The sequence below is a fragment of the Drosophila bipectinata genome, chromosome 3L (assembly GCF_030179905.1).
Source record: "Drosophila bipectinata strain 14024-0381.07 chromosome 3L, DbipHiC1v2, whole genome shotgun sequence".
Taxonomy (NCBI): domain Eukaryota; kingdom Metazoa; phylum Arthropoda; class Insecta; order Diptera; family Drosophilidae; genus Drosophila; species Drosophila bipectinata.
Genome location: NC_091738.1, coordinates 18,787,913 through 18,809,105, shown reverse-complemented (window position 1 = coordinate 18,809,105; position 21,193 = coordinate 18,787,913). Strand labels below are relative to the sequence as shown.

The window sequence follows — 21,193 nt, the reverse complement described above, 5'->3', positions numbered from 1 at the left end:
CAGACAGTGGCAAATCAGGCAAATTATATTAATTTCCCACATTGTCGGATCCCATTGGCATGACACGAAAAATCTCCGTTTGAATTGGTTCTCGGTTCGAACACACGCACAAAAAATTACGCACAAAATCGATTATTTTAAAGCCTGACTAGGGGAGAACTGGAGGCCAGAAGGAAGATGTCCTCCCACTTTGCCTCACTGGTGATGTTTGGGCAGAACTTTTGGCAAACGGCAGAGACAACTGCCCCAAACAAAGCCGGAGAAAAAAAAAGATTACTTGAGTGGGGACAAATGCACAAACTCAAATTATAGGGCATCTTAAACCAAAAAAATGGCATTAGAGGTTTAAAAAAGGAAAGTAAAATGGACTACTATTTTTGTAATAGTTTAGGAAATAAAATTTTTCAAATAAAACCATTTAAACATCATTCAAAGTACAGCTTCTTATTTTATATTTTTTATATTATACCCCTTTAGAGGATTTTAAAAAAATCAATAGGCTCAAAACTTTTTTTGAAGAGTATCCTACCGAAAGCAGGAAAAAAAGAAAACAGCAAAAAGGCTGATGTCCTGCCAACGCATGGGTGTGCCGCACAGACACACAAAGGGAAAACAGACAGAGACTGAGTGGGGGACATATATATAGTTGAAAAAACACTAAAATGCTCTTATTCAAATGCAGATTATCCCTGGCCGCACCCACTCACACACACACGCACGCACACATCCTTGCTGGGAGGCTTAGGCCAAGGATTTACTTTCATTTGTGCAAGGAGTGCGTGCCTGTCTCGTACTTTTCGAAGCCCCTAGAATTAGACAAATGAAGTAGAATCTCCTATGCGGCAACGACACATTGAGACAAAATTTAAAGTGCACCCTGGCAAGCACAGGCAGCCCGGAAAGGACCCTTAAGTACCTCCTTGGCAGAGTGTTCACATAATTCGATTTATGTAGTGTAGTTGTCGGTCCCCCTTCGGTGTCCTTCAACGAACCGAACCTGAACAGAAATCTCAGTTTTGGTCATTCCAAAAATGACCAGTTGTCAACTGTTGCCTTGATTTGCAGTCTTTAAGTGTCCTGTGATTTTGGGGCTTTCCCACAAAACCCTACAATCGTCCTGGGTCGAGTGATGTTTTGCCAATTATCGATTTGACACATTTCTGAGCTGAAGGCCCCCCAAACATTTTGACATCTGCATTTCAGTTTGCTCGGCCTTGGATGTGGATGTGGCTGTGGATGTTTATCTCAAAATGGTCAATGGCGAAACAATGGCAGAATTCAATTGGTTTCTGGATTATCAAATTTTGTAGGCCACAAAGCGTTGATGAAACCGAAAACCAAATACAAAATTTTGTCACTTGCCAACTCGCCATTGACTGATTTCGAAAGCTTTGAAATGTTTGACAAGTGCAAACCGATGTTTAACTAATGAGTTGAACATGATTGAATCAATTAAAGTGGTTTCAAATATTAGAGATAGATATTATCTATTAGATGAGCACCAAATATTTTTAGTAAACGAAATTAGAGTCCTGAATAAATAATTTTGATGGGCTATAAGTATTACACTTTTAAATAGAATACCCATCGGATTATTTCGAGTGAAATATAAATTTTAACAAGGTTTCTCGAGTGCTGGTATTCAAAAAAATCTGGGAAAAATAAAACCAGAAGCCATGAAAAGATTTTAAATGGAACTACTTATTTGTATAGCAATTTTTTCTTACTAACCGATGTACTTCACTTTTTGTTCTACGATATTCTATTCAACTTTTTTGGGTCTCAGATTTCTTGTTGTGTCAACAACATTTGGCTTGAATGGAAGAGGAGCTCTTAGAGTTCCCGCCCTTCTCCGAATAGGTCGTAAATCCTATTAGATCCTCTGCAACATGTGACTGACGGCCAGTAAGGAGTTTGAATGGATATAGCTGAAGCTGCAGCATAATCGGCTTAGGATCAGTTGCCAACAATTGATGCTGTCAACGAATCTGAAGGAGGAAAGATCTGGACAGTATTACAGTCCCTGAGATCGATCTAGATTTTAGACTCTATATAGAACCTATGAAATTAAACCAATTTCCGAGTGGGATATCATCTGACAGCTATTTCGTTAAAAATCAGAATGGTAAAGAATGTGATGGTAAAGAATGGTAAAGAATCGTTAAAAATCAGAACGTGATAAAAATCACATGTACTCCATGGATATATGTCTTGCATATCATAAAAATTAAACATTCCATTTTATAATCTTGAAAAATTTAAAACCCATCAACTAACTAATAAAAAGAGACCTTAAAAAGTAATGAAATTCTAACCACAAGATTATTTCTACCATTAATTCTTATCATAGAGAATACAATCTATCTCAAGATGATCTTCACACCTTTGCATTTGGTTTCATAAAAAACAACAGAAAACCATCTGGTAGCCTATCGGGAAGGTTCCACAAACAAGAAAAACCAAAACAAAACCGTCCTAAAAAAATTTACCATAACTAGATCGCCAGATCAAGCTGATCTCGTTTATCGGAAATGACTTAACATTTTTCATGTATCGATCTAACAAGTTCCTGCCCTGTAATTTTGGACCTGGGCGATCCCATAAAAAATCAGAGAACCCGATACCCAAGACACTATTTATCAATCTGGTTATATGGGGTTGAACTCAGATCAAAGGAGATCATGAAAGATCCAAGGAGTCAGCTGACTGAGCGACTGACTTGACGACTCCCAAGAGATGTCTTTGGAGAAATCGAAGCGAAGCGAATAGGAAACTCTTTGCCGGCTGTCGGGGTCGGGTCGTTAGAGAAATCGTTAGAGACCGGCAGAGGGCCATATGGCAGGGCCTGCCTGGTTTTAGGGACCCGCCTATGACTTCGGGTTATGCCATATGCTGCACTCTTTTTTCGGTAATTATCCTTTACACATACTCTCCTTTAAGGACTACACTGGGAAAATTGTCTGAAAAGAAAAACAACTTTAAGAAGAAATAAATCATTTACAAAAATTACAGACAATTGTAAGAGATTATTTATACCATTCTTCATTACATATAGCCATTATATGGGTAAGTTAAGACCCACTTTATCAATCAAAAATATTTCTTTCAGTGTCCACACTTTCCTAACCCAAAATTAGTTTCAGTTTTTTCAGTTTTCGGGTCTTGTTGCACAGACCAAAGCGACTGCCGCAAAACTGCACTGGTCGGGAGTTTGGTGTATCTCATGGATGCAACCGCAGCTAATGCGCTTATGTACGCTCAATAAGATGCTGACAGCCGTGTTTTTGGGGGCCGTCAAGGTGAAGGGCGTGCCCGAGAAGACCCACAGACTGCAGACTACAGACCATGTCTGGAAAAGGTTTTCCTTGTACTCACAAACTCATAAAACTTGCACCGGCTTGGCGGGCATTTCCCCCCCCCCCCCATCCAATGTGTGTGTTTTTTTTCAAACGCTGGCTGTCTGGTTGCCTGGTTATATCTTTAGCATAATCTGCATATGTCTCCTAGTGCAGGCACTAAATCTAACGCCCTCGAATCTAGAGCACTTAGCGCCAGCTGCCGTCACATCGAGAGTTTCAAGGATGCTAGCGTTGTGTAGTTAGAGGAGTTTTTCTTCCACCAAAGTCCCTTGTATTTTAATACTTTTGGTGTCATTTATCATGACCTTCGGCCGCTCTAAAAATAGTCGCTCTAGTTGGTCATGATGAAGAGCCCCGGGTTCTTGGAGTGGGAATAAGTAAATAAGAAGGGCTATAGAGATAATGCGATCGGTGATGATGTACACGAAGTACTTGGGCTCTGTCAAAGTAATCAGCTAGCTGAAAGTTTGATGATCTTGAGGGAGGTCGGAATGCCCTGACTCCATGCTGAGAATGATAAATACAAAGTATTATTTATTATTCAAAAAATATAAATGCTCTCGCCAGACTGAAATAAAATGAGACATTTTTGAGAAGCGACAAGTGCTGATAATTTTCTTCAAACATAATTATTTCTTCAAAAGCATTTTAAAATATTTATTTTCCAACATCTGAAAATGCAAAGGACCTAATTCCGCTAATAAATGTAAAAATGAGAGTTCCCTAATTTTCATGCTAATTTAAGCAAATTTTTTTCTTTGCCAACTCCCATCCTTTATCACTTTCTTTTCAAGAAGCTGCCTTGATTTAATTATTTTATTGAAATTTCAATTTTCGTATATCATTAGCATAGTTTTCCTCTTCTGCTCACGCTCCTCGTCTGTTTTTCTCTTTTTTTTATTTGAAATTCAACGAATTAATTTTGTTGTTCTCGCAAACTCAAAAAAAAGAAAAAAAAAATCCAAAAGCGAAAAATCTGCGCACTTTTCCAATCGCCCGCTGACTTACTAACTTAACCAGAGAGCCAGGCATCCAGCTACCTCTCCTTATTTTAGCAATCCCCCCAGTGACGCCCCTGGTTTCACCTCTTAGCCCTGCCCTGCCACTTGCCCTGACTTTTTGCGTACAAGTGAATTTTAATTTAATTTCCCTACAACTAGACGTTGAGCTAGACGTGAGCTGAGCGAACAAGCGTTCCTCCCACCGAGAGCCACCCATCCCCACCAATTTTCCTCAGGATCCTCTGTGAAAAAACAGTCGTGGGTAGAATATTAGTAACAGTCTTTAGTGCTTAAATGAAGATTAAAGCTTTTGATCCATTATGTCGAAGTTCTTAGTTTTATATAATTTAGACCTTAAATGTTCAAGCTAAAATACTTCAAAAACTTTCTTTATAGTTAACCCCCACTGTGGCCAGGCCATAGACATAGCTCTGCTCTCCAGATCCTGGTGCTTTAATTGTGTATGGCATGACAGCGCACAAAATGGCGTCGAGAGTTGCACGTCATCAGGCGGGAATGCCACTCCTCCTCCGCCTCTCGTCGGCCCCCTTTAAGGCATCATGCCCCCATCACCACCTTCTATACTCCCTATTCTGTGTGCGATTTTCGTATTTAGTTAAACAAAATTAAAACGTGATTTGTTTTCTTGTTTTTCGCCTGGCACTTGCCCTGCTCCCGAAACTCCCATCCCTTCCAGGATGTTTGCACATTTTTGGCATTCCTCGAGTGAACTGCGACGAATGTTGTCTCAGGGCCGGCCTTCTTCATTAGGTTGCAGTATTTGGCGGGCTTTAAGCGTTTTAAATTCAATACGCGCCTCCTTCGGCCTGCCATCGCTTCAATAGAAAATTTATTGCATTTACAAGTCGATTTATTATGCAGGCACCGAGGAGGGTTGAGCTGGAATATAGGAAAGCTGTTTCTCATCAAAACTGTCTTTTGGTTTTGGTTTTTTTTTCCCTCTATTTTTGTAGTTTTGTACTTCACTGCTGCTGTTGCTGCCATTTTCCAATCTGCACTTTCATTTGAAACGCTGCTGACAATTTCCATTTGGCGACTCCCAGCCAGCTGTCTCCCTCTGGGCGGCTAGTTCGCTCTCTTTCCCACAGCGAACCGCAGCTGGTAACCAACTGACGTACAGATTTGATTTGAAATGTTCAAATTACCAACATTATAAAAGATGAACAGCTCTGGGACAGTCAACTAGCTAGACCAGGGAGACCCCTACTACTGCCTCCCAATTACCGCCCACTTTTCTTGCTTTCAACGGTATTTATTGAGTGGGGAGTTTCTACAATTTTCATAGGGGGTTTTCAAAATATTGATCAGATTTTAAACATAGGAGTTTTACATTTCAAAAAATGTATAGATGAAAAAGTAGTAAAAAAAACAATTTTTGAGCCATTCTGTTCACTTCTATTATAATTTATTTATTTATTTTATTTCTTTAATAGCCTATGATACTTAAAAGTAAGATATTCCCTTCCTTAGTCACTATTACTGCCATTTTCCTACTCTATTAGACTCCCCACCTTTGTGGTTTTCGCCAAGCACCCTACTTCCCAGCTCCTGCCCACCCAACCATCTCTCTGTATGTCAATCTATCTGCAGATATAGCCAGATATACATATATCTTATATATATATGGTATTTTGTATAACCCGACTGTGGATGTGTGTTTTAAACGCATCAAATGCTTGCGTGTGATTAGTTTGCATACAACTTGACAGAGACAGAGTCAGAGACGGGCAGGAAGACAAGGAGCTGAAGGAGCTCTACTGAAGCTGATGATGATGGTGCACCATGTGAACGGTGGTGGAAATGCTGGTGGTATTGCTCCTGCTGGTGGCGGTGTTGCAACTCCTGTCGAGTGGGTGGCTGCGATTTGGTTTTGGCCCTGTTGCCAAGGATGAAGAATCCCTTTGTTGACAAGTTCTGCATGGCATCATTCATTCGCGTTCTGTCATTTGGCGTAGCTTAATTTCGCGGTTTTAACGCGCTTTCAGTCCTCCATCATTCAACTCCCGCCTCTGGAAAGGGAGCTTCAAAGTCCTTCGGGAACATCTCTCCTCGTAAACCACAACAAAATGAGCATTTTTGAGGTACTACTTGTACAATGGAACCTGATTTATTTTGGAACAAACAAATTCCTTGACTTCAAAATCGAATTTGGCTGAAATTGCACCGCATTGGCATAATTACCATGACACTTAGCATCAGTCATTCTGATTAGTATTGTCATAGGTTTGGTTAGTTTGCAGCTCGGTTAGTTAGCTAGTTAGTTAGCCTGGAAAAATGGGACAAATTGCCTGTAATTTTGAACTGGGCCAACTGCTAACTAACCATGGTCCAGAGCGATTGCCAATGGCAAACAACACTCAACGGTAGTGGGCTGCAACTAGTGTCGAAAAATTGCGGCTAATGAGCATTTGAAATACGCACATTTGTGACTATAACCCGGGCACTGTAGGCCAGGTCCAAAGTTACCCTATTTTCCTACATACTGCCAGGCCCGACTCCCCCCACCCGACTGGCAACCGTTAACAGCTCCTGGCAACTTGTTAACAAGCTGGCACCCGCAACAAGCTCTCGGTACCAAAGGGGCTCGGAAAATCGGAGGAAAATCACAGGGAAATGGTGTAGGGTGGAACGGGAGGGTGGAGGACTGGGCCAGGAGGCTACAGCTGCTGGCTGTGTGTTGACAATTAAGCCGGTTAATATGATTGCCACTTGATGTGCTGATGCTGAATGTTCGCTGCTGGCTGCCAACTGATGATGGCTCCTGATGAGGATGAGGATTGCGATTCTGGCATGATGTCCTTCCTCCCATTTTGCCAACGAAATGAGCGAAAGCGTTAGGGCCCTAAAATGAAAGCCAAAAACGATACCCTAAGTGGTGATATAGTTTCCGGGGGACTATTTTGTAACAATTATAGAGGTTCTTATAAAGAATGTAAAAGCCTGGATATCCTTTAAGAAAGAAAGGACAGTTCTAGCCAATAGTTAACTGGGTATTTTATATCACCCTTTAAAAATAAGTGCATTCAACTTTCGTGTTCCAGCCAGGTATGATTTTGTGATAGATTCCTGCCCTCTCGCCTTTTACACCCACATTCTCTAATGCGAACTTTGCGCGCAATTTGTTGCCGCTGACAGCTGTGAGAAAGGGAGAATTTGTTCCTGTTTCTCGTTTCTCATTCCTCATTTCTCTATCTCGCTGTTGTTATTGTTGTCCTGGGCTGCCTCTGTCTCTGGCCCTGGATTCAGGCCAGGATGTCAACGGCAAATGCAACTGCAACTGCTGACATTCCCATTGTCCTGGAGACCTGAAAAGATAGAGTCAGAGAGCGAGACAGGGACGAGAGAGATGGCGATAGTGGTGGGTGGGGATAGTGGGTGGGTGGGTCCATGAGTGTGTCACAAAATGCTAACGACATTTTGTTATTTACTTATTGCATTCATTTAGCTTGAAGATGCCCCCACCCACACACTTTTCATTCAATGTCTCCTACAGGACACTTTAAAAAATGATTCAAAATTTCAAGTGTTTCAATAGGGAGTCTATATCTATAGAGCAAAAATACTTCCAAAGTATTAAATAATCTGTTACCTTGCTTTAAGTTTGAATCCCATTTGCTTTTGACCCTCTGCTTTTGTCTCAGTGCAAACGTCTTTTGCACATTTTTAATCTGGCTGCCTTTTGTATTGCACTTAACTTGGCTTGCAGTCTTCGCCCGTTTTCATTCTAAGGCTCTTCCCCCGCTCCACCGCACTCCACTGAAGAATGGAGAACCCGCTTCAACCCAGCCCCTTAGAATTTAGCCAGGAACAATGGGCCTCACATAATGGGGCAAATTGAATTTGAATTGCTTGGTTGGCTTGGTTAACATTCTAAGCGCACTCACACACTTGGAAAGGGACAGATAGAGGGCAATAGAAAGAGACGGAGACGGGGCCATGGGACCAGGGACCAGCGACTGAACGTGTGCAGGCTGGCCACATTTCAGATTCTCAATAATGCTTATTGTCAGGGAATTGAATGCGAAAACAATGCCATGTCCCAGAGACCTCTTCTCTTGTGTCCTGCCATTGTGCGTGGCTCGGTAAATATTATTCTTCTTTAAAAATTGTCCAATGCTCAAGGATACAAGCGACAATAAGACAAGAAAAGGGAGATTTCAAAAAAAATATAAAAACGATAATGTAGGAAAGGTTATGACAAGCACAAACCATTTCTACCAAACAAGATAAATGAGAAAAAATTAGAGGCACTGGCAGAGGATTGCTGGTAGAAATCAATTGAAGTCGAGTAGAAAATCAACAGCGTATTATTTTCCCTCGGCCATTCTCGAACCTTTTGTGCCTTGTGGCAAATGACAAAGGAGCAATTATGAGGAGCACCCTGAAATAGAGAAGTATAAGGAGCCTTGAGAGTCACGGCTAGGATTGGGACTCTTAATGGAGGAGCAGCGAAATTCAAGGAAAATGCTTAGAAATCAAGCCTGTGAATTGTGATGGAATTTCAAACAAAATCGTGATTAGCAATTGGCAAGGTGTCTCAGAATTGTGAGGTATGTATTTTTTATGAAGGTTCAGGTAAGTGCTTAAGGATAAGGAAAAGAAAAGATGGATTTTTGTTTTCTTGAGGGTGTGAGACCACACAATAGGTTCATCATCGATTGCAGTTAATGATTTTATAGTTTGAAACTTAATTTTTATATAAATGTCTTAGAAAAAGAACAGAACTTCAAAGTAAATTTGGCCAAAAAGTATCCAGGACTCATCTGCTTAAAAAGTAACAAAGTACCTTGAAAAAATCAATTCATAATTAAACCGAACCATCTGCATAGTAACAAAAAATTCTTAAAATTCTTAAAAAGAAAAATCCATTTTCTTAAGAGTTCCCCCTCTCCGAAGACCAGAGGACTCTACAATTGTCTTTGAGAAAATCTTCTCAGCAAAAAGGCAACCGGAAATCCCTTTTCTAGCCGCAAAATTAATCTTTCCTTATTAATCTCCCACGACTTGACCTCAAGACCGCAGGATACCTTTCCGATCCCATTAGAGAGTAATTCATTTGCCTCGGCCGACCTACCTCCTCAATGGGTTAATCTCATCCAAATGCAATTGCCTGCTTAACATATGTATGGCCAGACCGCAAAGCCAGGATCCAGTGCCGTCCCAAAAACCTTGACAAGGACCATATCCGTTGCTGACTGTCATGGCCGATTGAGCAAACAGCTAAACCGAAATGCTAATCCTTTTTCCAATTTTTTTTTCCTATTCTGGGCCTGCATTTGTGCAGCTGTTGCTACAAGAATTACTTTTTTTTGTGTGTTGCTCGTTCGAAACGAACAAATCCACTGATCCACTTTGCGTACAGTAGCAAGCCGCCTCCGTTGTTTTGACAAAATGTTTTTGTCGAGTGCCATTGACTTTGGGTAGCGGTCCGGTGGTAGGTGCAACTGCCCCTGCCACTGCCCCTGCCACTGTCACTGCCACTGCAGCACCCGCATTTTAACATTTTACCTGCCACCGTGCGGACAAATGATGATGACAACTTCCGCTTCTGGCTAAAACCCTCAACACCATCCCGGCCTGCACATATTTTAATTTTCGAAACAATTCAGCAAAACAAAATACGAGAAAATCAAGGAGACACTGTTTGCCAGCCAGCCAGCTAGCCAGCCAGCACCAAAGTCGAACGGAATACGCTGAGAGTTGTCCGGCCAAGTTAAGAGGATTATGTCCTGCCGGAATGCGAATGTGGCTGCCAGTGTGTCGGTCTCGGTTTGAGGGGTTCCAGGGTTGTGGGGGTGGATGGTCGGAGGGAAATGGTAAAACTCGCAATTTTTATGAATATGGAAAAGCCGCTTTAGACAGCAGAGAAAATAATAACAAACTAACCGACTTCAAACAAAAACATGCCAGAGTGGAACAAAAAAAATAAAGGAAACAAAGTCCATGGAGTTGGAAAAGGGGAAAATGTTATTAGTGCTGAGCAATGATTACATAACCGAAAACCAATTTGAAAGGAGACTATACCAATTGAAAGTAAGACTGGTTTAGAGCTTAGTCACTTACACAAGAGAGGTTTGTGATGTAAGTATACTTTTTCCAAAAGGATGCATTTCAAAAGCAGTCAATGCATAAACCCTTTAATGTACGATATTTGTCCTGACTAACGAGAAACCCAATGATTCAATATATCATTCTTAGGGAAACTTATTCCAACTTATGAATATTTACCAGAATCTTTCTCTGCTCTCCTTGTCCCACTTTCTGGAATGCAATATCCAAAGTTGTCGTATTCCCCCTGCATTAATTAGTTTCGCTCGTTGCCAATTTGTCACAGAGTCCGATGTCAATGCTCTGGCGATATGAGGGCGAGATCTTGAACTCCCACCCGCACCCGCACCAACTCCCACGACCGACTCCCATCGGGTGTCTTAAAGTCTTAGCAAGGGGGGACTTTAAGTTTTGGCGCCCATAAATATGCCATAAAACTATTTGAACGCTCGACTAGATAAAGGGGGCGGACAGCCGGCGAGCAAGTGTAGCGAACAACCAAAACAACCACCAGACAACTGGGACTTCTGGGACTACTGAATAGTACTACCGACTGTATACTCCCGCCCCTCTCTCCCTGCTGGCCCATAACAAAGTTAATAATAATAAAGCTGAGGCGGAGAAGTCAGGGGCACGCCCCACAGTGGTTGCTCCCATAGGCCAAAAATAAAAAAATTGATAACGACAAAAATAATCGAAAAGTAAACAAATCGCCTCTAAAATGTCCAAGCTTCTTCATGACAAACCCGATTTGTCTAAAAATCTAACTGGATTTTCTAAAAAATGATTTGAAGATGCTCATTTGTAAAGCGCGGCTGCGCGCATCACGAATATTTCACAACTATACCGCACTTTGAAGTGGTCAGATCATTATTTACGTGTTCAAATTCAAATTATTTGTAATGGATTTTGAAGTTGAAGGTATTTTCTATAAAATGAGATATAATTTGATATATTTATAATAATTATTGTTATTATTATATTACTATGAACTAATGCATGTTTTTTTCCTATATTTTGAACGTATTTTTCATGTTTAGCTGAAGTTTTAGTAGTGATCCCACAAAATTCTACAATTCGTTTATATACCAATGTGTTTGTCGGTCTCCAAGGGTAACAAATGTGCAAAAATTTTTTGCCAAAATTTGCCTATGTGTCTAATATCGTAAAAATACTAACACCATCTTAACATGAAAGTTGGGTAATTTCCGTTTTTTCAGTTATATGGCAGCTATAGATATAGTCGGCTGATCCTTATGAAATTTGGCATGTTGAATTATTTTCCCAAGAAGAGCATTCGTACCAAATCAGAATTCTCTAGCTTTAAAAACACCGAAGTAATATCATTTCCGATCAATCAGTTATATGGCAGCTATAAGATATAGTCGGCTGATCCTTATGAAATTTGGTAGGTCGTGTTATTTTGTCAAATATAGCATTCTTACAAAAATGCAACTCTCTAACTGTAAAAACACCCAAGTTATTGCATTTTCGATCAATCAGTTATATGGCAGCTATATGATATAGTTGCCCGATCTGGCTGATTTTAATATATTATTTTAGAATAAAAATATAAATATTTTGTGCCAAGTTTCCAGTCCCTACCTCAACTAGAAGTATTTTTGGCCGCTCTCTTCATACAAGCCGGACCACTGTGCGCCCCAGACAGAGTCCCCGCCAAATACGATTACAATTTGTTACACTTACGCAGCACAAAAGTCGTCAGCCACCCCAGCCAGATACCCGGGAACAGTCCATCTCCTTCGAGGAGATGGGACGCCAAACAGTCGCCAGTTGTTTCGTCTTCGTCTTGTGGTTACACAAATCTCCAGACTGGCATCACAACCCAAAGCAGAACCATCAGCAGCAACCTGACCAAAGAAATGCCCAAACGAATGTCCGCATAAATCAGAGCATAGTTTGAATCGAGGGGGAAAAAGGGGGAAGCCCAAGGGGATGTTTCCCTCTAATCAAAATCAAAGTAAAGGGGAAGGATACACTGTGAATAATTATATATTTTTATATATAGCATATCTATTTTTTCAGGAATTTTAACAGGAAGATTATTAGAGAAAATAGTGACTCTTTCATAGTCTTTGTAGTTTGTAGTTATTTTATATTTTATATATTTTTTAAACACTTAAATTTAAACATCTGTATATATTTTACAGTGTATACATATTGTTGGAAAGTGGATTCACCAAGGAAAACTTGTAATATCCGAAAGGGGAAACACACTCCCTAAATGAGTAACACACACACTCTCCTCAACGATCAGCCGATACCAATTAATTTATCAAAGTCAGTGCAGCCGAAGAAGAACAGTCTTCGAGACAAGGCCACTGGGAATTAAACGACAATGAACGATCCCCATTCATTGGGTTATTAATACAGCACACTCCGGAGAAGATCATTTGGGAATCGATTCCGGAAGCGGCTGCAGTTGCTCTCAACATTTCTTTTCTTTCCATTCTTCCCTTTCAGGTAAACACTCATTTGACTTTTATTAATTACAACTAGATTTTTATTTATAACCAACAAATTGTTCACAATTTATCAACTTGGCTTAGTGATGCATTCGTGTATATATACATTTATATAGATATGTCTTGTATAATTATCAAAATTTCTCAATCAGAGCCGATCGCTATATTTGAGCTTCTGCCAGCCAGCCCTTTGGCGCTTCAGTTCCCTGTAGCTGTTGGGCAGTCCGTAGAAAAAGTATATAGAAAGTCCTGTATACATAGAACCGATTAGCATACTTATATGTAGGTATCTCAGGCATGCACTAGGTTTTGACATGTTTAATGCCATTTAATTAAATACTTTTGCGACTAGTTAGCTAAGCATGCACATTAATTAAGGGGGATTGTTGTTAAGGTTGCCGAAGAAAAGTTTCTATGAAATTGTAAAGCAAATATAGTGTTTGGCTTAAAAGAGAATTAATGTTTGGCCCATTAAACTCTCTCAAATTTATGGCATTTCTATTAAAGCTTTACAGATGATAGGTAATAATTTCAGATACATACATATGTGGTGAAAAATACTCCAAGCCAACAAAATTTATGTTTTGAAGCTACACACTTGCCAAGTATCTGGTTCCCTTTTTCGGGCAGTCCATTGAATGTAATTCCTGTGAAGCCACCTTGTTCTGGCACACTTCTAATCAACCAACTCCCCCCATCCACCTGGTGCTTATAATCTAGAATTGCTTGGATTCCACACTGACTACTAACTACTAGAAACTAGTAACTACTGCTATGCTAGATATGTACAATTCAAACTACATTTGCATTCCGGGGCGCATGCAAGCCCAACTACTCTTAACTGGGGGAGAGAATGGCAACCTCTTTGGTTTCAAATGAGGGAAAATGATGGAGGCGGGGTGAGCACCCTCAGCTAGCGCTTTCCGCTTCCATTTCTATATAAGTGGACTGCGGACGATGGCGACGCACCAGGTCCGGATGTTGTTGGGTTCGGTGCGAGGGACCACGCTGCAATATGGCCTCCAATTTCGCCCGGAATGGCAACGGCTCCAGCGACTCCGGTTCCGTTCTTGTCTCCAATTCCGATTCCGGATTCGATTCCGGTGGCAGGAGGGCCGGGTTCCTGGTATCCACGATATGGTTTTGACTTTGCTGCTGATTCAAAGTGGGTCGCTGTTTGCGCAAACTAATGCTGTTGATGGTCTTGTACAGTACCGGATCGAATTTCGGTGGACGCGGTATGTTGTTGGCACTGGCAAGTGCATCTGCCACTGGCACAGATGGAGATTTCAGAGGGGCTTCTGTGGCGGATATTCCTGTGGCGACCTCATCACCATTGCCAGCCTCATTATGGCCGATTTTCAGTTCGCTGATGGCCTTGAGCATTAAGCGGCGTACATCGGTCTCGCTTTTCGATTGCTTCAGCTGCGGCCTTGCCTCTGGCAGGAGTTCGGGCTCCTCCTCCTCATCCTCCACCTTGTTTCCGTTCCCATCCTTTACAGGCGTTTTCACCTTGTGGGCATTGGCATTCATAATGATGTGGCTTAAGCGGTCTTTAAACTTGGCCGAATGCAGCGGATCCTCAATTTCCGAGACCTGGGATTTCAATGACGTCTGGGATTCCAGGCGCTGCAGTGGAGGCTTAATTATGGGAGCGGTCTCAGGTTCTTTAATAGGTTCCATAAGCTCTGGGGCCTTTGCATTCTTAGCCTCATAGACCCTTTCGAGCTGCTCGTAGAACACTTCACTATTAAACATTTCCTCGAGCATTTTCTGGGCCACTTGCTTGCATTCCTCGTATTTGTTTGGCTGCAGGGAGGCCAGGCTCTTGGTTTCGTCGTCGTCGCTGCTGCTGTGAACCGTGGCCACTATCACCGTTTCAATGACACTCGGATACATCTCGGAATCCATGCTGAAGTGCCTCCCGAAAATCATCTGCTGTTGCTTCAGCTGCTCCAGTTCCAGCTGACTTTGTTGGGTTTCCACCGCGTCCAGGACATCGTCCAACATGGCAATCACCGACTGTTCGTCCTCCCGCGACGGAGACCCATTGTCGCCCAGGGTGGCTGTGGAATTTTCGCTCCTGGTATCCTCCACGTAGAACACCTTTCCATTGGCGTGCTTTACTTCGATTAAATCATCACCCACATCGCTCAGATTTTGTATTTGGTCCACGCTGCTGCTCGGACTCTTCTTTAGTTGAGTGGCCAAGGTCAAAACACTCTCCTGGGACAGACAATTGTTGTCTTTATCCGAAATAACCTCCATTCCCTTCAGGACTTTGTAGTAGGTCACCCTCTCGGGGTTTCTTTTTTGGGGATTCTTACAATCGTACAGATACCAGCATGCAAGGAATATGGGTATACCTAGGTTAGTTGAAGTTAGTGCGAGATTACAACATGCATTAGTCTCTACCACATGCAATTCTATGACAAAAGCTAAAAGAACTCACCAACAATCATCCATATACCGAAGCGTATCCACGTCCATGTATCCAGCTGCAGCATCAGGTAGATATTTATGAAAATACTGATGGCTGGAACGACCGGCACGAAGGGCACTCGGAAGAGTCGACTTCTAACCTCTCTGGGCTGAAGACAAATCAGCAGGATTACCAGAAAAATTAGGAAAATTAATATGACAAGGACAGCCAGGACCCAGGGCTCCTCGGAGGCGATGGAGTGATGTTCTTGCATTATCAGAACACCCAGACCCAAGGATAAAAGACCTGAAAAGTATTAATAATAAGTCAAGATTTATCTTTAGTTTATATAGTAAACTATTCTTACAAAACAAGGTAGCCAAGACTCCCACAATCCTAGAGGAAATGGCGTTTGGCTCCCGAATTCCGTGAACATTAAAAAGCTGTTTACACACAGAGCCGCAAGTAAATCTATCCGTCCGCGAGGTCAATGAGGTTGTCTCCGTAGCTTGACCCTCCTTCTGGCCCCGATTGTTCTCCGGCTCGCAATAGTCCATGTATCTTAGTAGCATTATCGATATGGCCACCACGCTATAGGCCAAGAGGGTGCCAATAGAAAGAAGGCTAACCAATTGGGCCAAATCGAAGAGTCCTGCAATGGTGGCCGTGAAGAGAGCAGCCACAATGGACCCCGTGACTGGCACTCGAAACCGTGGACTCACTTTGCCCAGAAACCGGAATAGAAGACCGTCCTGAGCCATCGAATACATAACCCTTGGCAGGGGAAAGAGGGCTCCAAAAAGGCTGGCCATCAGACCCACCAGTCCACCCACCGTAACTATCCACATGGGCACCGTCCATCCCACATATTCGAAGGCGTAGGGAAGCGGTGCGTTGGCATCTTGCAGGTAGTACGGAAGCATCAGGGTCAGTACAGTGGACACTCCAAAGTAGCACAGGAATATGATCAGCAGGGAGAGCAGGATGGACTGCGGGATGTTCTTGCGCGGATTTCGAACCTCCTCCCCGGTGGTGGCGATGGCATCGAAGCCCACAAAGCCAAAGAAGCAGGTGGCTGCTCCTTGGAGAGTTCCCTCAAATCCAAAGGGGAAATAGCCACCCGCACCGATGGTCACATTTGCGAAGGTTGAGTTTTCCGCGAAGCTAGCAGGATCCACGGTCCAGTTGGCAAGGTCAGCTAGGGAAATTGGGAGGGGAGCTTGATTATTTTAATTTTCAACTAAAACCAACACGCTTCCTACCTTTCAAAGCACCAGCTATGATAACAAATCCCAGAATAAATATATTGAGACAGGTCACAAAATTATTGGCCATTGTTGAGGTTTCCACTCCAAAAGCAAGGGCCACTGAAAATAAAATATCATAAGTTAGATGTTTTATAATTTAGATATTTAAAAATCAATAACTTACCTCCAAATACAACCACCAAACCAAAGGCCAAAAAATCAAAGTAGCTGCCAAGAAAACTAACATTCATGGGGGCCACCTCAGCGAAAGTGGTCTTCAGGGTGTCATTCAGCAAGGAGTCCAGGTACAGGCTGATGCCCCTACAAACGCTGGCAGTTCCGATAACATATTCCAGGATGAGATTCCAGCCAATGACAAAGGCAGCAAATTCCCCGATACAGACATAACTATACACATAAGCAGATCCCGCTTTTGGAACTCGAGCTCCAAACTCTGCATAACAAATACCTTGAGAAGAAAATATCAAAAATTAGTTCACTTTCGCCAATCAACACTGTAGCCGCAGCTATCAAACTCACCCGCCAGCAGGGAGGCCAGGGCCGCAATGGCAAACGATATCATCACCGAGGGACCCGCCTGATCCTTGGCTATCTGTCCGGCCAGGACATAGACCCCAGCTCCCAGGGTCGAGCCAACGCCGAGGGCCGTGAGGTCCCAGAGACCCAGCACCCGATTGAGCTTCGTCTCCCCCTCGTTGCCATCGGCCTGGAGGTGCTTGCGTCGGGTGAGAACCTTCCACGGGGAGATCTGGCGAACCATCTCCTTCGTGTCTCGCGGGCTGGGGTGGTGATGGGGTCAGTAAACCTTCGGAATTCTGGAAATGAGCAGAACCATATTCGCATAGACTTAGGTTGTGCCAAGATCATGCATAATGCACTTCGATCTACGTATTGTCCGGGTGTCTTATCTTGTGACGACCCGCTCGATTATACAAAGCAAATAATTGAGCTCAAAATGTAATCGTAAATGGCCAGTCTATTGTGAGCTGCGAGTTTGAACTCGATTGCTCCACTTAGAATTGGGTATAGGTAATCTCTACATGGGGAGCGGTACATGGGAGAGTTTTTGGAAAGTCTGGTCTATAATGGAAAAGTTTCTGAAGGCCTTCTTCAAGGTTGCACATCAGAGTCTAATATTCTACCTAAATATCCTTCTTCTACAAATGATTTCATTATCTAAGGAAAGTCGTATATCCTTGAATTTTATTATTCATCTTCTGGAGTATATAACTTTTCTGTTAGCCATAAATCCATATATTTTCTACAGCCCCAACAGGTGACTAAGAAAATTATCCACACCCAGGCCCAAAAGTTGAAAAAAATAATTGTACACTCTTTGATAACAATCGGATGCTCAACTTTTTGCCTATATGTAGTATCTTTTGCAAGTTTGTTTGCATTTCTATTATTATACCTTATAATTTTTCTCGCTCGTGTTGCTTAACAAAGATAATTAAGTGGGTCTAGGTAAGAGTCGGCTGGACTTGTCGAACGAAAACTTATGCTGTTTTTATTTTATATAATTGACTCACCAACTTTCTGATTGTTTTTCTCGCTTCTGGGGCCTGTTTTCCCCTTTTTATGTAGCAGTTTTTATTGTGCCAGTGCAGTTTGGGCAAATATTTTCGATTCGCCTTTGTCTGATTCTTATTAATGAATTGTAAGCCTATTATTAATTCTCGTTCACACCAAACAATAAAAAACGGACAACAAACGAGTGACTGACATTCTTGGCGATCTGGGAGCGTCTGCGCTGCCGTTTCGCTGCCTTCTTCGCCGCCGGCTGCAGGTTGTCGCGTTACAGCCGCAAAACCTTCGGGTCCTCCTCCAAAGATAAGACCACCAGTCCAGGGAGCGGGATCCGCACCACCTCCACAGTCCGCCGACAGCGGCCGTGAGGCATTGGCGTACCGAACGGGTGCACTTTGAGAAATATTTGACTGAAAAAAATATAAAGTGTAGGAAGTTGCTTACAGAGTAATCAAAAATAATCGTTATATTTATATACACTTTATAGTTTTTTTTTATAAACGGTAAGATTTCGGTAACCGGGAAGTAAACGGTAAGTAATAAAGTTTTTGGAAATTTATTTAAATCTTTTTTTTAAATTTTAAAATGTATTTGTCTTTTTTTTTAATTTTATAGATTTTTTATTTTTTTAACATTATAAAGCAGAAATAAAAATAATAATATATTTAAAATATTAAAATATATGAGAAATTGTTTGAAAGATTCACCAAATAACATATCTTCCAAGGCGTATACGTAATATTACGCATGTAATGTTTCCTTTTGAAAGGCTTCTACAATGTTTTTGAAAGCATTATTAAAAATTATTATAAAAAAATGCTACTCTTACTTTTAAAAAATATATTGTTGATAAACAATTTAAATATTTTATTAATTTAGTTATTGTTAATGTACATTGTACACATACTTGAATAAATTTTTATTTTCACTTTACTTTTGAAATATTAAAACACTGTTTTGCTACTGTTCAGCTAATAATTAATTTATAATTTATTTACTATAAATTTATTATAATATTAACCTTCTGATTCTCAAAAATGACACACAATAATTTCTCCCAGTGCACACACGAAGCTGGAAACTGATAAGAGACGAAAGACGATGCCGATTCGGATGGATTTCTGGAAGATAAGGCCCGGGCCGGCTGGCGGAGGGGGGTCGGCGGGATCAGTAGATGATCTGAGTTGTAATTAGAGCGACAACAAAAATAAAAAATTAGCAGGTGCACGAGGGAGTGATTGGGAGGGAGGTAGACAGGGGGCGACTGTGAGGAAAGAGAAAGACGGAGGCTGAATCACACTGTGTGACGTCGCATTATAGTTGGTGGTGCTGCTGTGTTTTGATATTGCTTCTATTGTTGTTTTTAGTTGGTGGGTGCCTACTTTCGGTTTTATGATCTTTGCGATATGGGAACAACTGATTTTTGTACACAAACACATACACTCTACCACTAACTCGGCAATTCCCAAATTCTGTTATTTATGTTTTCTCAGATAAGGACTATGTTGGTCTTGTTGTGTTTTCACTTCATTTCCGATCTGCCGTATTTTGGCTTTAGATTTTAACGTAACATTTGTTTCACTCCCCCGCACCCGCGTCTGTCCCACTCGCACCCGTTGTGGCTGTCTCTGTTCGCTTGTTGACGGTTTCGGTGTATAACGTTAACTGAAAGTGTAAGATAATATTCTGGCCGCTATATACGAACGAGAGAGCGGGAGCTGGCTGCTAAAAAAAAATATATAGCGGGGAATGCAACAATATCGCACTGGCGAACACAATTATAAATGCTCGTCTTCTTCATATTGTTTCTGTTTTTTATTTTGCCCGTTGTTGTTGCTGGTCTAGTTGTTGTTATTATTGTCGTTAGCTGCCGAGTGTCAATTTGTAGATTTTATGAAGTGGTTAAGTCGGTTGATAAGCTCCGATGCGCTCTATACAATGACTGGAGATGGAATTCGTATTGATTCTAAAATATAATATATACACATATCTAAGCTGAAAGCTCTCTTTCATTAAGAAATTGGCTTCTTAACGATTGCAATACATTTTTCTTAACCAATTCCCACTGTATGGAATTCGTTATCTCGCTGAAATCTACAATTACGTAAACTTTGTGGATTCAAGAAGGTGAATGAATGACTTTATTTCATAATTCCAGATATGATTCCCTGATACGCCAGATAAGCCGTTCAAACAAATCTGTTCCGATTGTTTTCGTAGCCTCAGCTATAGCTATAGCTCTTTTTTTTATCATTAGGAATTTCAGCGATTTTCATTTCTTACCTTCAGAGGTACCATTATTTTCCCTGGTCTACATTCGGTCGTTAACCATGAAAGAGCACAATCGTTAGCGGTTATTAAATTATCTATAAACTGATTACAAACGCTATTAAGCCAAACCCAAGTTTTATTTCTATGCGTCATGAGCTTATTATTCATCCACTACTTCTAAAGTCTGCAGGTGTATTGCCAACTGAGAAGCACATTTCTATTAGAAATAGTGATAGCTATTAAAAGATACAAGAAATATTATTCTTAAAAAGGTTTAATTATTCTTTTGTTTATCCAATGTAGCATTGAGTGTTTGAAAAACTCATTAGCCGCCTATTTCCTTCCTGGAAAACTGCTGAATTGGCCAAAAGAGTGCTATCAACCCAATCAACAACAGCGAATAAATACTGATAAGATACTTCAAATGCTCGCCACACTTTCACTGCGGCAAGTGGGGGGGAAAAATCACGGCATCGCCGCCTTATCCACACAGAATGTTTGCTGGGGTATTAAAATTTTACTGCACCTACTTGATGCCACCAGACTGGCGTCTATATACACACATCCCACATATATGTATGTATATACAGAAAGGATCTAGAGGTGGAAGGATATGGAGCCGACTTTATCACATGTGGCAGTGGGTGAGAGCGTGTGGCAAATTGGCCTTTGTGCGCTGATGGTTGCCGGTTGGCCTGGCGGCAAATATAAATGATCTAATTTAAATAATTACGCCCACAAAATGTGACGCGCCTACCAAATTGCCTTCGTTTAATGCTCGAGTGAG

The 21,193-nt window shown here is 41.5% G+C and overlaps 1 protein-coding gene across 7 annotated transcripts; it reads right to left on the bottom strand.

The window, feature by feature from the left end:
• Nucleotides 1-12,924: 12,924 nt before the first annotated feature.
• Nucleotides 12,925-19,805, bottom strand: LOC108132727 (cationic amino acid transporter 2). Of its 7 annotated transcripts, XM_070279740.1 has the most exons (10): nt 19,577-19,805; nt 19,157-19,314; nt 18,314-18,545; nt 18,138-18,251; nt 17,125-17,420; nt 16,769-17,053; nt 16,600-16,704; nt 15,705-16,535; nt 15,368-15,643; nt 12,925-15,281 (listed from the first exon to the last, which is right to left on the bottom strand). In XM_070279740.1, the coding sequence occupies exons 5-10, from the start codon at nt 17,363-17,365 to the stop codon at nt 13,825-13,827; spliced, it is 3,195 nt and encodes a 1,064-aa protein (XP_070135841.1). In that variant the 5' UTR covers nt 17,366-17,420; nt 18,138-18,251; nt 18,314-18,545; nt 19,157-19,314; nt 19,577-19,805; the 3' UTR covers nt 12,925-13,824. The 7 variants fall into 7 exon arrangements, with proteins under 7 accessions (XP_070135841.1, XP_017107742.2, XP_070135838.1 ...); XM_017252253.3 differs by having other exon boundaries at nt 18,138-18,545; XM_070279737.1 differs by having other exon boundaries at nt 18,138-18,545; nt 19,584-19,805.
• Nucleotides 19,806-21,193: the final 1,388 nt, after the last annotated feature.

Coding starts and splice junctions, on each gene's coding strand:
- LOC108132727 (XM_017252253.3), bottom strand. CDS start 17,365: ATGGTTCGCCAGATCTCCCCGTGGAAGGTTCTCACCCGACGCAAGCAC. Junction 17,054..17,124: donor CCTGGCCTCCCTGCTGGCGG/GTGAGTTTGATA, acceptor TTTCTTCTCAAG/GTATTTGTTATGCAGAGTTT. Junction 16,705..16,768: donor TTTGGTGGTTGTATTTGGAG/GTAAGTTATTGA, acceptor TTTTATTTTCAG/TGGCCCTTGCTTTTGGAGTG.